The 15,113-nt window shown below is 56.4% G+C and overlaps 1 protein-coding gene across 2 annotated transcripts in view; it reads left to right on the forward strand.

The window, feature by feature from the left end:
- Nucleotides 1–13,385, forward strand: part of SLC6A17 (solute carrier family 6 member 17) — a 22,156-nt gene extending 8,771 nt beyond the window's left edge. Inside the window, exons 3-12 of one of the 2 annotated variants that reach the window (XM_015650902.2) lie at nt 2,232–2,389; nt 2,637–2,763; nt 3,561–3,742; nt 4,805–4,915; nt 5,885–6,126; nt 6,425–6,617; nt 6,980–7,172; nt 7,426–7,585; nt 8,091–8,253; nt 8,986–9,354. In XM_015650902.2, coding sequence (XP_015506388.1) covers nt 2,232–2,389; nt 2,637–2,763; nt 3,561–3,742; nt 4,805–4,915; nt 5,885–6,126; nt 6,425–6,617; nt 6,980–7,172; nt 7,426–7,585; nt 8,091–8,253; nt 8,986–9,354 — 1,898 coding nt within the window. Of the gene's footprint in view, nt 1–2,231; nt 2,390–2,636; nt 2,764–3,560; nt 3,743–4,804; nt 4,916–5,884; nt 6,127–6,424; nt 6,618–6,979; nt 7,173–7,425; nt 7,586–8,090; nt 8,254–8,985 lie in introns of both variants that reach the window. The other variant, XM_015650903.2, reaches the window with a different exon arrangement.
- The last annotated feature ends 1,728 nt before the right edge of the window (nt 13,386–15,113 follow it).

Raw genomic sequence — 15,113 nt, forward strand, 5'->3', positions numbered from 1 at the left:
GTGCAGCCCCGCTGGTTTCATTACACAGCTGTCCACATCTGGCCTCTGGCTGGCAAGAAAGTTTTCCCCATTAAATGAGATTTAGAACCGGCTCAGGCCCAGAGGTTGGAGAACCAGCATCCTTCTCTACAAGGATTAACCCAGCCGTGCCTCAGTTTCCCCATGGCCACAGCAATCCTTAAGTAACTGTAATTAGTGAAATAAACGAACAACCCTCAGCTTACACAGAGCTCTCTGCTGTCCTGGGTATCTCTGGGGCTTTGGCCTCAGCTGTGCCGTGCTGGGCCACAGGAGGCACAACTGGTGTCCCCAGGCTGGGATTGCTCCTGGTGTATTCCTGAAATCCGGGGCTGAACTGGCAGTCTGTGCGTGGGGAGCGTTAAAGAACTGGTTTTGGACACCAGACTGGATGGGAACAGCCCTGACACTGCTGCAGCAGAGGAGATGGACACGGGTCTGACCCATCCTGTGGTGGGCACCGAGCCAGGCAGGGACTGGCACCAGCAGCTGCTTTTAGGAGCTCCTTGCTGAGACAGAACATCTTTCTGCAGCAGGACTGAAAATTAAAGGCTTTCCAAGCTGCCCCAGCCATTTCCACTGTTCCATGGATGGGGAAACTGAGGCATGGAGCTGGGAACTGGCGTGAGCAGCAGATTGCTGGAATTTGCAGAGGTTTTTTCTTTTGCCTGAGTGGCATCACCTGGCTGTCCCATGGGGCAGGCACCGCTTCTCTGCCTTCTCCTCCCGCCCTAACGCTCTTGGCTGGCATTCCCAGCAGGCTGAGGCTCGGGAGGGATGGACAGGCCCTTCCTGGTCTCTCTGAGCAGCTCCAGGATGCGCTGGGGGCGGCTGATTTCTCTCCTGCTCCCTGAGCAGGTGTCTGCGGGGGTGAGAGGCTGCGTGCTGGCAGCAGGATGGGCTGGAGCCAAATTCCCAGGACTCAGAGTGCTGGGATCCAGCGCTGGCTGCCCTGGTGCTGCACAGGCTTGAGCTTTCCAGGCACCACAGGGAAAAAATCTCCAGTTCTGGACAAATCTGCGTCTGAATCTGTCAATCTGTCTCATCTCCACCTATCTATAGGTTGAGATACCCAGGAGAGTGTTGCAGAGATGGGATGCTCGTGTTCCTTCCTGAATTTCCCTGAGCTGCAGCTCTGCTCTCTGCCTCTCCTTTTACCCTCCCAATCACCCTGGGCTGCTGCACCTCAATTTCTCTCCGTACCCACATTTTTACCCACATTTTCTCCCGTCCCCAGCCATGCCAGGGCTGATCTGCTTTGCAGAGTTCCTGCTTGGAGCAGCAGCCCCTGCCCCAGGTGCTGCCTGGGCCTGGGGAGTGCTGGCTGTCACTGGGGTGTCAATCCAGGCGGGAATTTTGGTTGTCTTTGGACCGTCTGCTCCCCTCCAGGAGCCAGGCACATTCTTCTGAGCCCATTGCTGAGCTCCTGGCAGGAGCTGGAGCCATTCCTCAGCTGCAGCGTGAGTCATTGCATCCTTTACGGTCATCGGTTCTGCTTCGGGAACCACCGGCTCCTCTCCAGCCTCAGCCGTCAGACACACATTAACCGAGATTTTAATCTGAGTTATTTCTCCTCCTCAGGCTGTGCGGGGTGGCACACAGGAGTGTGGGATGTGCAGGGGGATGTGCTGGGACAGGGAGTTTGGCCATGCTGGGGGAGCAGGATGGCTCCTGTGTGTCTGAGATGGCCGGGAATGTGCCGGTGTCCCCCGGGCTCAGCTCGTGGAGGGGGCTCCTTGCACAGGAACATTTGTCTGTGTGCATCTGGGGAGTCCTTGGGGTCCATCCCACACCATCCACACTGGCAGGGGATGCTGCACGTTTCCTTCCACACACGTTTGCTCCTCTCTGCAGCTCTGCTCTGCATTCCTGGATCACAAAATCAGGGAAACATTTAGGCTGGAAAAACCCTCTAAGATCATTGAGTCCAACCATTAACCCAGAACAAGGCCACCACTAGCACGTGTCCTCAAGTGGCACACCCACACAGATGGGGACATCCCTGGACAGCCTGTGCCACTGCCTGACCATCCTCTCCATGAATAAATTTGTCTTAATATCCAACCTCAGCCTCCTCTGGTAGAACTTGAGGCTGTTTGCAAATGGACCGATGGAGCCCATCCCAGCTCTGCCCTGCTTGTCCACCCATGTCCATCTGTCCTCAGCTGCCCTGGAGCAAGGAGATCTAGAATGTTCTTTCTCTCCCCTTCCAGGAGCCTACCTGGTCCCTTACCTGGTCCTGCTCATCATCATCGGGCTGCCCCTGTTCTTCCTGGAGCTGGCAGTGGGGCAGCGGATCCGCCGGGGCAGCATCGGCGTCTGGAATTACATCTGTCCCCGCCTGGGAGGCATCGGCTACGCCAGCTGCCTCGTGAGTGCCCCCCGGGGACCCTCCAGCCCCACCTCGGGGTGTGTGGGCTGAGGCCAACCTCCAGGAGCCCCGTGGGGAGGTTGGAGAGGTTAAGTGGAGTTTTTGCGGCTCCAGGGCTGGCTTGGGGATGTGCCCATCCCCTGATCCCAGCAGCCCCGCTTCCCTCCGCTCCCTGCGCAGCAGGAGGTGCCCTGGGGACGGTGTCACCGCCCTGTGGTTTGATGTCCTCCTCCTTCCTCCCCCCCAGGTCTGTTTTTTTGTTGGTCTCTATTACAACGTCATCATTGGCTGGAGCATCTTTTACTTCTTCAAGTCCTTCCAGTACCCCCTGCCCTGGAGCGAGTGCCCCATCGTGAAGAACGGCTCGGTGGCCGGTGAGGAGCTCGGCTGGGAGGGAGCACTTCCCAGGGAAGGGGGACACTGTGGGACACTGTGGGACACTGTGGGACACTGTGGGACACTGTGGGACACTGTGGGACACTTGATCACCCCAACAGAAGTGGGGCCACAGGAGGCAGAGGTGTCTCCTGGAGCACTGGATCCTCTCTGGCCCAGCTGCTCTGGCCGTATGGAGAGCTTCCCCTTGGGCTGGATGAGTGTCTCCAGTGCTCTCTCCCCCCTGATGGGATTTGATGCCAGTTTGGGAATCCAGAGTCCCCCCTGATGGGATTTGATGCCAGTTTGGGAATCCAGAGTCCCCCCTGATGGNCCTGATGGGATTTGATGCCAGTTTGGGAATCCAGAGTCCCCCCTGATGGGATTTGATGCCAGTTTGGGAATCCAGAGTCCCCCCTGATGGGATTTTCAGGCTGCCTCAGTGCTCAAGGCCAGGATCTGACCCAGGACCATGGAGGGAGGCAGCAAGCATCAGGCAGGGGCTGCTCCACTGCCCGACTGAGACACAGATGGAGCTCATGGTGTTTAGTGACATCTGAGGTTTTTTGGCAGATGAAACTGTCTTTCCCAGTATTTAAAATCTCATTTTCACCTGGCAGTGGTTTGATGTCCTGTCTCTTCCCTGCTAAGAATGAGCCCCATTAATTTCTGCCCCTCAGTTTCCAGGGGTGTCTCCCGTCCCTGGCTGGCTCCCGTGGGTCTTTGACATCTGATCAGCCCAGGAGACAGTGGATGATGCTCCTGGTGATGCTCTCCTGCCTCTGCTCTGTTGCAGTTGTGGAGACTGAATGCGAGAGGAGCTCAGCCACCACCTACTTCTGGTACCGGGAGACCCTGGACATCTCCAACTCCATCTCTGAGAGTGGGGGGCTTAACTGGAAGATGACCCTGTGTCTGCTGGTGGCCTGGAGCCTTGTTGGCTTGGCCATGATCAAAGGCATCCAGTCCTCAGGGAAGGTGGGTATTGGTGGCCACCTGAGCCTGGCTGGGCTCTGTCCTGGAAGCAGGAACCTGCCTGGACCACACTCCCCTGGCGTGCTCTGGGGTGCCAGTGGAATGCTGTGTCCCCTGGGATGCTCACACCCGCTCCACAGTTGGGGTCACCTCTGGAGGGATCCAGAATAAGATCAAAAGAGGGTGGAGGGAAGAGGTTCAGTTCAATTGGCACGTGCAGCCAGGGCTCAGCCACACCAGCACAGAGAATCCCCCTGAGCTCCAGCACTTCACAGATTTGCAGAATGAAAGGTTGGGAAACACCTTTGAGGTCATGGAGTCCAACCTGTGACCCAACCCTGTCACCCAGACCATGGCACTGAGCACCACACCCAGGCTTTCCTCAAGCACCTCCTGGGATGGTGACTCACCCACCTCCCTGGACAGCCCATTCCAATGCCCAGTCACTCATTCTGTGAAGAAATTCTTCCTAATGTCCAGCCTAAACCTCTCCTGGGGCTGCTTAAGGCTGTTTCCTCTTGTTCTGTCCCTCCTGTCAGGGAGCTGTGGGGAGCGATGAGGTCCCCCCTGGGCCTCCTCTTCTGCAGGCTGAGCACCCCCAGCTCCCTCAGCCACTCTTCCCAGGACTTGTGCTCCAGAGCCTTCCCCAGCCTTGCTGCCCTTCTCTGGACACACCCCAGCACCTCAACATCTTTCCCGAGTTGGGGAGCCCAGAACTGGACACAGCACTCGAGGTGTGGCCTCACCAGTGCTGAGCACAGGGGAAGAATCCCTGCCCTGCTCCTGCTGGCCACACCATTCCTGATCCAGGCCAGGGGCCAGCGGCCACCTGAGCACACTGCTGGCTCGTGTCCAGCCTGCTGTCCATCATGCCCCCAGGTCCCTTTTGGCCTGGCCACTGTCCAGCCACCTGTACCATCCCGCTCCGAGGGGTCCCACAGTAAGCCCTGAGGAGCCAACCCCACCCTGGGGAGGGAAACGCTCCCCTGTCCCCGTAGGTTGGGTGGGAGGGTGGCTGGGCCCAGGGGACAGGGATTGAGGCTGTGTTCATCCCTCTTGCTCCAGGTGATGTACTTCAGCTCCCTCTTCCCATACCTGGTGCTCGTTTGCTTCTTGGTGCGGGGGCTTCTGCTGCGTGGGGCAGTGGATGGGATCATGCACATGTTCACACCCAAGGTGAGAGTTCCAAGCCCAGCAGACTCCAAGCAGGTTTCCCTTCCTCTGGCTGCTCATGCCCTATTTTCCCTTATTCTCTTATTATCCCTTCATTGTCCTCCCCACCCCAAAATTCAGAGTGCCATTCCCAAGCTTGGGGATCCTGATAGATCATCGGGAGGTGGAGTGGATCCCAAAATTCAGGGTGTGGCCAGGACAGCCACAAGCCTCACAAACCCAACATCCTCAGCTACCCAGATACCAGGGTGGGGGACACAGAGGTGCCCAAGGGAATATAGAAATATAAAGATTTAATGCAGAAATGCTGGCTGGCAGCAAAACCTCTACTGGTGGTATGCACTTATTAATTAACCAGCTAATTAATTAATTAGGCAGAGATGTAGATGAATCGGCTCAGCCGGTGAGGCTGTTAGAAGACATTAATTATGGTCCCTTGATGAATGATGCTGGGAGGCCTCCAGGCTGCAGCTCTGGCTCCCAGGAGAGGGGGAATGAGGCTTGGGGGGGATCAGGGGTTAACACAACCCCCCAGGCAGGATGTTTGACTTCAGTGCTCCAGGTGCTCTGGAAGGAGATGGCCAGGGGAGCATGGAGACCATCCTGGGTGTCTGGTGACTCCCTGGGCTGGGGGACACGGCCTGGGAAGCTGCACAGAAGAGAGAGGGAACCCCCAGCAAGGGTGGAGCAGACAGAGATGTGGTCAGGTTAAACCTTGTCCTGACCTCTCTGTGCCTCAGTTTCCCCCTCTGCATGAATGAGAAGGACCTGTAAAGCCAGACCTGACCACGGCAGACCATGGAATCAAGGAATGCTTTGGGTTGGAAGAGGCCCTAGAGATCATTTCCTTCCACCACCACACCAAAGCAGCCCACAGCCGCTCCAAAAGCAGCTCAGCCCTTCTAATGTAGCTCTGGGATGGCTTGTGGGGTCTCCAGGTCACCTAACTTCTTCTTCTGTCTTCCTCCCAAGCTGGACAAGATGCTGGACCCCCAGGTGTGGCGTGAAGCGGCCACACAGGTTTTCTTCGCCTTGGGCCTGGGTTTTGGGGGGGTCATTGCCTTCTCCAGCTACAACAAGCAGGACAACAACTGCCACTTCGATGCCACCCTTGTCTCCTTCATCAACTTCTTCACGTCTGTGCTGGCCACCCTGGTGGTGTTTGCTGTGCTGGGCTTCAAGGCCAACATCATGAACGAGAAATGCGTGGTGGAGTAAGATTTGCTTTCTCTCTGTTTTGGGTGGGTAGGTCTTTGCTGCTGCCACTTGTGGTGGGTCTGGAGGCAGAAAAGTGCTCTGGGGCTGGATGATCCTGGGGTTTGGTGAACCCAAGCTCCTGATGGTCAAGACCTGGATTTCCAGAGTTGTACCACTGTAGCTGAGGGACTTGGGTAGGTTGGTTCCTCCCACCTAAAATCCAGCCCCAAGGCAGGCTCTTAATCTGCAGATTGAGCATGAATCCAGCGTGTCTCAGATGCCCTGCATCTCCTGAGAGGTTCTGCTCTCCCTTAGGAACGCTGAGAAGATCTTGGGCTATCTGAACACCAATGTGCTGAGCCATGACCTCATCCCACCGCACGTGAACTTCTCCCACCTCACTGCCAAGGACTACAACGAGATGTACAGGGTGATCATGACGGTGAAGGAGGGACACTTCAAAGAGCTGGGCCTGGATGCCTGCCTGTTGGAGGATGAGCTCAACAAGGTACCTGGTGGCACTCCTGGCAGGAGCAGCAGGTCACCCACCCCATTGCCTCTCCCCGTGTCAATCCTGGGCACATGGATCTGGAAAAACAACTTTAAGAGACCCTCCAGGGATGGAGAATCCAAATCCCTGCAGTTGTACCCAGCACACAGGGGTCCTCCTGGGGTGGGAGAAGCTTTGTCCAGTAGCAGGGTTCATCTCCATCTACCAGTTCATCTCCAGTACCAGACTGGACTGGACTGGACTGGGATTTTCTTTCCTTGAAGAGGGTTTGGTGAGGGAGACCTGAGACACGAGGGGCTGGAAGTCTGTGTCCCTGACAAGTTTCTTCTCATCTTTTTGTCCTCTCTCCACCTCAACAGTCAGTGCAAGGGACTGGCCTGGCCTTCATTGCCTTCACAGAAGCCATGACCCACTTCCCCGCCTCGCCCTTCTGGTCCGTCATGTTCTTCTTGATGCTGATCAACCTGGGCTTGGGGAGCATGATCGGGACCATGTCAGGCATCACCACACCCATCATCGACACCTTCAAGGTGCGGAAGGAAGTGTTCACAGGTGAGGTCTCTTCTCCTGCAACCTCCTTGGGAAGGGGTGGGGGGGGTCCCCACTGCCTTGAGGAGTCACTCCAGAAGAGTGTGGACATAGTGGGGGGTGAACTGGGTCATGCTCATGCAGGGACTGGACCTTGTGGAGATCTTGGTGTCCCTTGGGGGGCTCTGCTGACCATGCTGGTGCAGGGAGTGAACATTGTGGAGATCTTGGTGTCCCTCGGGGGGCTCTGCTGACCAGGCCTGTTTGCTCCCCACAGTTGGTTGCTGCATCTTTGCCTTCGTAGTGGGGCTGATCTTTGTGCAGCGTTCTGGAAACTACTTTGTCACCATGTTTGACGATTACTCAGCCACGCTGCCGCTCACCGTCGTGGTCATCCTGGAGAACATCGCCGTGGCCTGGATTTATGGCACCAAGAAGTAAGGAACTTCTACAGTAAAAAGAGTAACTGTGCTGTAACTCCTGACTGAAAACCCTCCTTCCATCTCTCTTCCGTATGGTTTTTGCTCCAGAAAATATTCCAAGGGCAGTTGCAGAGGCAGGAATTCGGTTCACTTTGATCCTCCTGCCCTGGTGTAATGCAGCTCCAGGGGCGGGTCCTTCTCCTGGGTATCTCCTGTTGGTTGTGATGCTCAGTTTATTGCAGTGACCCTTTTTCCTGAGGTTTCCAGGTCCTTCTGGAAGGGGAGGCTGTTCCCCACAAGTGCTCTTTGTTCAGAAGTTGTCCAGAGCAAAGGCAGCTCTGGATAACACTCTGATGATCTTGTCCTGAGGAGTTTTCCATGAGTTCTTCAGGCTTGAGGGATGCTGAGATGGTCAGCTGGGTTCTTCTTCAGGTTCTACCTTGGGCATCCATGGTGCTCCTGGGAGGTTGTTTCTCTCTGAAAGGTGGGGATATCACAGTTCCATGTCTTTCCTGGGCAGGTTCATGCAGGAGCTGACGGAAATGCTGGGTTTCCGGCCCTACCAGTTCTACTACTACACCTGGAAGTATGTGTCTCCCATCTGCATGGCCGTGCTCATGACCGCCAGCATCATCCAGCTGGGAGTCAGCCCCCCGGGATACAGCGCATGGATCAGAGAGGAGGTGAGCACAGCTCCCTGCCCTTCCCCAGCACAGCAGGGGCAGCTCAGAGCTGCAGAGCACTCTGTTCATCCCAGCTCTGCTCATTCCTCCTTCCTCTCCTGCTGGGTGACATTCCTGCCCTGCGAGCAGTCAGGTTTGTTCACGCTGCCCAGGTATCTCCAGCCAGCTCTGAAGTTTGTGTTGATTTTGGTTGGGTCCCACAGCTCCACTCTGTGCCCAGCATCCTGTGTGAGGATCCTTTCCCTCGACCCGAGCCCACCTTGGTGTGGTGTCCCTGAGTCTGGCAGGAGGGCAGCAGGAGATGTCTGGCACGTCGGAGATGTGCTACCTGGTGGGCATCTGTCACTAGAGGACATGAAGTATAGACAGAAGGTTCTGAGAACCACAACAAATAGAGGTTTTTTCATGAGGCAGAAAAGCCTTTATTTCGGGGTTTTTAAACTCTTTTATAAGGTGTTCTGATTCCAGGTTATCCTGATTGGTAGAAGGAACAACACTTCCCTCATCCCATTGGTGGGACAAGAGAGGAAACACTCTCAGAACATCTGTGTCATGTTTTGGGAACCAAACCTTATTTTCACAGTCTTTGAGAGAAGAAAAAGTTCCCAAAGACTTTCTGTTGGGAACAATCAGCCCCTGAGAGCTTGAAATTCTCTCAGGTTCAGAAATTCATGTCTGCAGCCATCACCGCTGCTGCAACAGCCCCGTGACGATAATTTCTGTCTCTTCCAGGCTGCCGAAAAGTTCCTGTTCTACCCAACCTGGGCCATGGCAATCCTCATCTCCCTGATCCTCCTGGCATCCCTCCCTCTGCCCCTGGTCTTCATCCTCCGGCAGTTCCACCTCGTGTCGGACGGCTCCAACGCCCTCTCTGTCACCTACAAGAAGGGTCGGATGATGAAGGACATCTCCAACTTGGAAGACAACGATGAGACCCGCTTCATCCTGAGCAAAGTGCCCAGCGAGACGCCGTCCCCCATGCCCACGCACCGCTCCTACCTGGGCCCCGGGAGCAACTCCCCCATGGAAATGAGCAGCGCTCCCAACGGACGATACGGGAGCGGCTACCTCCTGGCCAGCACCCCCGAATCCGAACTGTGATGGCTGCCTGCCCACCACCCCCATCGGGAGAGGAGGGCACTGGGGAGTGGATCCTGGCTGTCCAGGCAACAGGAAAATTAATTACTAAGGAAGATGAAGAAGAAACCCCTCTTAAAAATGTAAGCAAAGCAGCCATTTCTACGATGACATTGGGAAGAAGGGATTGCAGGAGGGGCAGGACTCCTCTGACAACCCTCGGTGGAAAGGCAGGACCCCTGGACTCATCTCCGGGGAAGGGAGGAGGAGTAAGAAACGCTGCAATATCTTTCCAAGAGTTGTTCTCGCGCAGCTCAGATCTGAAGCAAAGAATCTCTCTTTTGTAAGCAGCTGATGGTTGGAACAAGGACCTGGCAGCAGGTGGGAAGCCAATCATACTTCCTCCTGTCACCCAGCGCTCTTCCCTCCCCGTCTGTTGTCCTTTAGCCGGGAGGAGTCAAGGCCTTATTCCAACGAGCACAATTAATCATCGATGTTCATAGCACAAAAAGGTGCTGTTGTTGTCACCATCGTTGTTGTTGTTGTATCTCCTGTAGGTTTTTATAGCTGTGGACACACCCAAATAACCCCTAAATTCTGACCAGGGTTTGCAGGGAGCAGCATGGGGCTGGCTGAGATGCTGGGGTGTGAGACAGGGCATGGTGCATCCCTGGAATCTTTGTTGCCACCAGCACAGGGACGGTGGCTGGGAGTTGTTTGGAGGCACGGAGATGTCGCAGCCATGGGATGATGGAGTGGCTGGGATGCTCCATGGGGTGGTGGTGGTGGTGCTGAGTGGCAGGAGGACCCCTGAAGCGACAGTGGTTTGGGTGTGTGAGCCTGTGTTGGGGTCTGGATGGGGTTGGTGTGATGGGTCAGGAGAGCTCTCCTGGAGCTACTCCTGATGTGTGGGATGCTCTGCCAAACCAAAATCCCTGGCGTGGTGATCATCTCCTCTCACTGCTCTCTTTTGATGTCCCACAGGGACAAGCAGAGGAGCTGTGGGACATCCAGTCCTACCACACTCCTGGTTCAGCTCTCAGGAAATCACCCCCTGACTTCCCTCCCTTGTCCCTCTGCCAAGGTGAGCTGGGCAGTGGTTCCCTCTGGATGTGCCTCCTCACTTCTCCTCGAGTCCCCTCCGAGCCAGGGGTTTGGCATTGCCTCCTGTCACACCCACAGGAGCTCACCAGGCTTTGGATGGGGGTGCCCAGCTCTTGGGGACCTCAGGCACCCAAGGAGCAGCAGCTCTTGGGAGCCGGTGCCAGGTCCCCACTAGATCTTGATCCAGGTTGGGGGGCCCCTGTGAGAATCCAGGGGCCTCTACTGTGCCCATCCATGTTTTTGGGGGATCAGACTGACGTGAACTTATGTTGTTTCTCCCCAGGCTGTTTAGGAAAGGGTGGGATTTTCTAGCTCTGAGTCTCTCCTGCTGGGACTGGGGTAATTTCCCTGAATCCTACATGTAACCAAGCACTTCTGGCGAGGGTATCAGGATAACCTGGCATCATCCCCCTTTTCCTTGGGGACAAGGAAGCAGCAGCCTCCTTGCACACTCTGTTGCCTCCAAAGTCTGGGGAGTGCCTCATCCTGGGTCCTGCTGGGCTTGGGCTGTGCATGAAGATCTTTCAGGCCGCTCTGAAGGCCACGTTTGTGGGTGCTGGTTCATGAGCCCTTCTCTCCTCTGCTTTCCTGTCGATGGCTTTTCTCTTGCCTTGGCTCTCCTTTTGGCTGGAGGTGAAGGCAGAAAGCAGCTGGTCCATTCACCACACCCCTGACTTTCAGCATTCCTGGCTCTCAGCATCCCTGGGGCCAGGAGGTTCCCACAGTGACATCTCTTGTGAGTGTGATTCTTTATTCACAGTCTTCTCCATGGACTTGGCTGGTGAGGTGGACACTCTTCCTGGACAATTAGCTCAAGCCCTTCGTTAACTGTTTTTCTGGGGGGAAGATGGAGGAGAGGACTGAACCAAAGCAGCTCAGTGATGGTTCCAAGAGGCACCAGATCTGTGAGTCAGGGTCAGCCACCACTCTCCTCCAGAAGTTCCCCCATCCTCATCCCCCCCAAGTCTTTCTCCTTCCTTTGCCATGCAAGAGGGACACAGAAACGTCCCTATGGCATCATCTCCGGAAGGGAGAAGCCCAAATCCATTTCCCCATCATTAGGCAACATTTCCAGTGGGGTCCATCCTCACCTGACCAGCAGAACAGAGGATCAGTCAAATCCTTGCCCAGCATCACCTCCCCGGCTCCCCTGAGCCTGGGGGCCGGATTCCCACCGTAGCTCCCATGGAGTTAATGGAGCAGGACACCTCCCATGGCTCAGTCCCGAGTGCTCCCATGGCATGATGCTCCTTGAACCCCGGGGTGAAGGATCCGGCCCTCCGTCTCTCCCACCCCCGTTCCCAAACCAGCCGGGGAGAGGCTCGCTTTCCTCTCCTCTTGCAGCATCAATAGGAGGCCAAGTCAATAAGGAGGAAACAAAGAAGCTATATTATATATATATAGATATATATATAAAATACATACAGAGAGAGGAGATGGAATAATAACCTAGAGATTCTCTATTTCTATTGTATATTTATTCTGTAAATGTCACTGTAAATGCTGTTAAATGACAAATCGTATTCCAAAGTGGCCCATGATCTATTTTCATTCCCAGTGCTGTACAGATCAATTCTCATTCTATAGCAGGGCGTATTTTTACCTTTTTATTTCTTGTGCGTGGTGGGTGCACGTCCCCTTCTCCCCCCAACCCCAGGGTGTCCAGCTGCCCTGGGGATCCAGCAGAGAGGAGGAGGAGGAGGAGGAGGAGGAGGAGGGACGACACCTTTACTTTTATCTGTGGAAATACTGTATTTTGTCGTGGCATTTGCTCGGTGTTAGACACGGGGTGTTGGGGGGGAGTGTGTGTGTGTTAGGTTTTAGGAGCTCCGTGTTGTCGCCGTGGGAGCGTGCGCGTGTTCGTCCGTAGATGCCGTGTGTGGGGTGTGCGCGTGTCCGTGTGCGTGGGTGGCTTTAGGATTCACTTCTGGCTGTACTCGCTCACTTTTGGAGCCTGCGTGGGGGTTTCTCCCGCTCGCCGGGGCAGGTTCTCCCTCCACACACCTTCTTGGGGTCCCAGGCTGTGGAAAGGGCCGACCCCCAGTGGCTTTTAGCCCTAGAAATCACTTCTTCTCCTCTTTTTCTGCACAGAGGCACAGGGAATAGCTGCTAGTTGTGAGCACAGGCACTTTTCCGTTTTCCTTCAGGCAGTGGGACAAAGAGGGGGGAACCACTGCCGATATTCCTGTCCCCCCACATCAGCTCCCTGAGGGGTTCCCAGCCCTGACCCTGCTGCTCAGAGCAGTGTGGTGTCCCCGGCTGGGGGACGAGGAGGCGCTGGGGAGGTCAGGAGGGGTCCAAACCCTGTTCCCTCTCTAGGGGGAGGGTGCTCAGTGGGTCTGAACAGGGAAAAAAGGAGGTTTCTGGAGAGGAACACCCTGCGGTGCTGGAGCTGCAGGTCCAGCCTGTAGGGCTGCAGTTGTGAGCTCTGTCCCACATCGGCCTCTGCTGCAGCGACCTCGATCCCGGTGCGAGGCAGAGGGGATGGCTGGAGCTGGGTCCCCAGGGTGTCCCACGGCTCCTTCCCCTCATTCCCTCCAAAACAGCCCCTTCCTCACCTCTCAGCTCCTGCCCAGACCCTGACAGGTCACATTAAGCCCCAGCACCCCCCAGAAGCAACTCCCACTGCCTTCTAATGGCCCCAACCCTTCCCGAGCGTGGGTCTCGCTGGCAGGAGCGGGGCCGGGTGGCCTTGGTGGCCGGGAGGGACATGGCACAGCCACGGGAGCACGCAGGATGCGGCTGCTTCCCCTGGGACAAGCACAACACTGGCGAAACCCTCCTGTACAGGTAAAGCACAGAGCTCGTAGTGACGCGTCCGTGTCCCCTCGTAGCCGCAGTAGCTCCCCGTGCGCCGGGCGGGCCGGGCTGCGCCGCCGGGCTCCTCGGCCATCGAGAGAAACCCTGTAAGAGCTGTATCGGAGTCTGATTAAAAGTCTCTTCTTACCAAACCTCTCCTCACCGAGTCTCCTCTGTGCCTGTTTCCTTTCTTGGGTGGGCATTGGGGTCTCTCTGAGGTTTAGGGTGGCAGAGACAGAAAGCAAAAGGCCCGCGGGTGTTGAGGTCTGTCCTTCCCTGTCCTTCTGTCTCCCCTCCTCCCTTCCTCCACCAGCATCAGCCTCTGCAAGGACCTTGCTCAGAGGGAGCTGTAGCTGCTTGAGGAGCGTGTGGGGGTTGTTTTCCACCCTGGGCCAGTTTAACCAGTACACTTGGCTTGCCAGGGCACAGGGACCGGTGCAGTGTCTGCTCCTCTGCACAGTGCCCTGCTAACACTGCTGCTGGCTTTTCCTGAGTGCTGGGAGCCTGGAGACCCTTCCTGGAGAAAGAAATGGGTTTCCAGCAGTCCCAGATGCTGTGAATTAGCTTAGGTTAGCTGGGCAGAGGGGCTGCCTCTTCCATCTCTGGTAGCTTCTTTGGCTTCTCCAGGGCTGTTTCAGGAGGGAGAAGGGAAGAAATCGGGAGAGATGGATCCAGATGAGACCCCCGCCCTGGGGATGCCCTGGGGCCGCTGCCATGGCCATGAGCTGAACCTGTCCCCACCCAGGGACAGCTGTGGGGAGGCAGGGAAGGCCTTTGGGGCACTGGAGATGCTGGTGCAGGACTGGGACAAGTGTCTGACACGGCTGGAGGAGCAGCACTGCCCAGGGAGGGGACAGGAGGTGGCCCAGGGTTATTTGTGTCCCAGAGGACACCCAGGACCCAGCCCTGGGGGTAAACATCCCCCAGGAGTGATGACCAGGACAATGGAACACGTAGGGCAGTTCTGTCCCCAGCACAGCCCAGCTCTGTGGGAGGAGGGATGAGATCCCAGCTCAGGGCAATGCCAAGTGCTCGATTTGTGCTGAGCTAGCCTAACTCAGCCCATCCTGTGCTCCCAGGGGCTGAGAGAGGGGTCTGCAGGGGCCGTGAAATCCCAGTGCCATGGGCTTCCTGAAAACAGGAGAGAAACAAACAGAAAAAGGCAATTCTGGCCCTTGGGGGCTGCAAAAACGATGCAGAAATGGGCCCAAATGTGGAACTTAAGCCAAATACATTCTATTTTAAAAACTCCATAAATATTGAACTTCCTGTGACAGTGAGAGAGGTTTTGGAGCCTGGTGGGAGGTGAAGGATGATGCTGTCGGATGTGGGGGTGGGTTTTGGGTGTCCCATCTCAAAACAACTCTGGACCAGGCTTTGAGCACGAGGTGGGCTCGGACACGAGGTGGAGCCGCTACAGCAGCATCTGCTGCGATTCCCTGAGCACCTCGGAAAGGAAAAGGACATCCTGGTGCTTAAAGTCAGGGACCCCGAGGCACAGCACCACCTCTCGAACCTCTCTCGCTCATTCCAAAGGCTGACAATCCCCACCGCTGTCCCCAGCCCAGCCCCCTCCCGTTCCCAAGTCGCTTTTATGGAGCGAAAATGCGTCAGCGCTGCCGCGGATGGAGGCAGATCCTGCCCAGAGCCCGGCACAGGCCGTGCTTTGGCTGCCGGGGCTCCGGGAGACACGAGGTGGCACTGTGTGCCAGGGCACGGCCACAGCGGAGCTCGGGGAGCGCTCCCCGCCCGGGAACCATCGGCACGGGCGAGCTCCATCATCCCCTGCCGGGCGGAGCTCAGGGAGGGATGGGGCCGCAAACTCTGCCGGTGTTTAATGGAACCTGCGCTGCTAAAATGAGCAGCTGCAGCTCAAACAT

This window comes from Parus major, chromosome 26 (assembly GCF_001522545.3).
Source record: "Parus major isolate Abel chromosome 26, Parus_major1.1, whole genome shotgun sequence".
Taxonomy (NCBI): Eukaryota; Metazoa; Chordata; class Aves; order Passeriformes; family Paridae; genus Parus; species Parus major.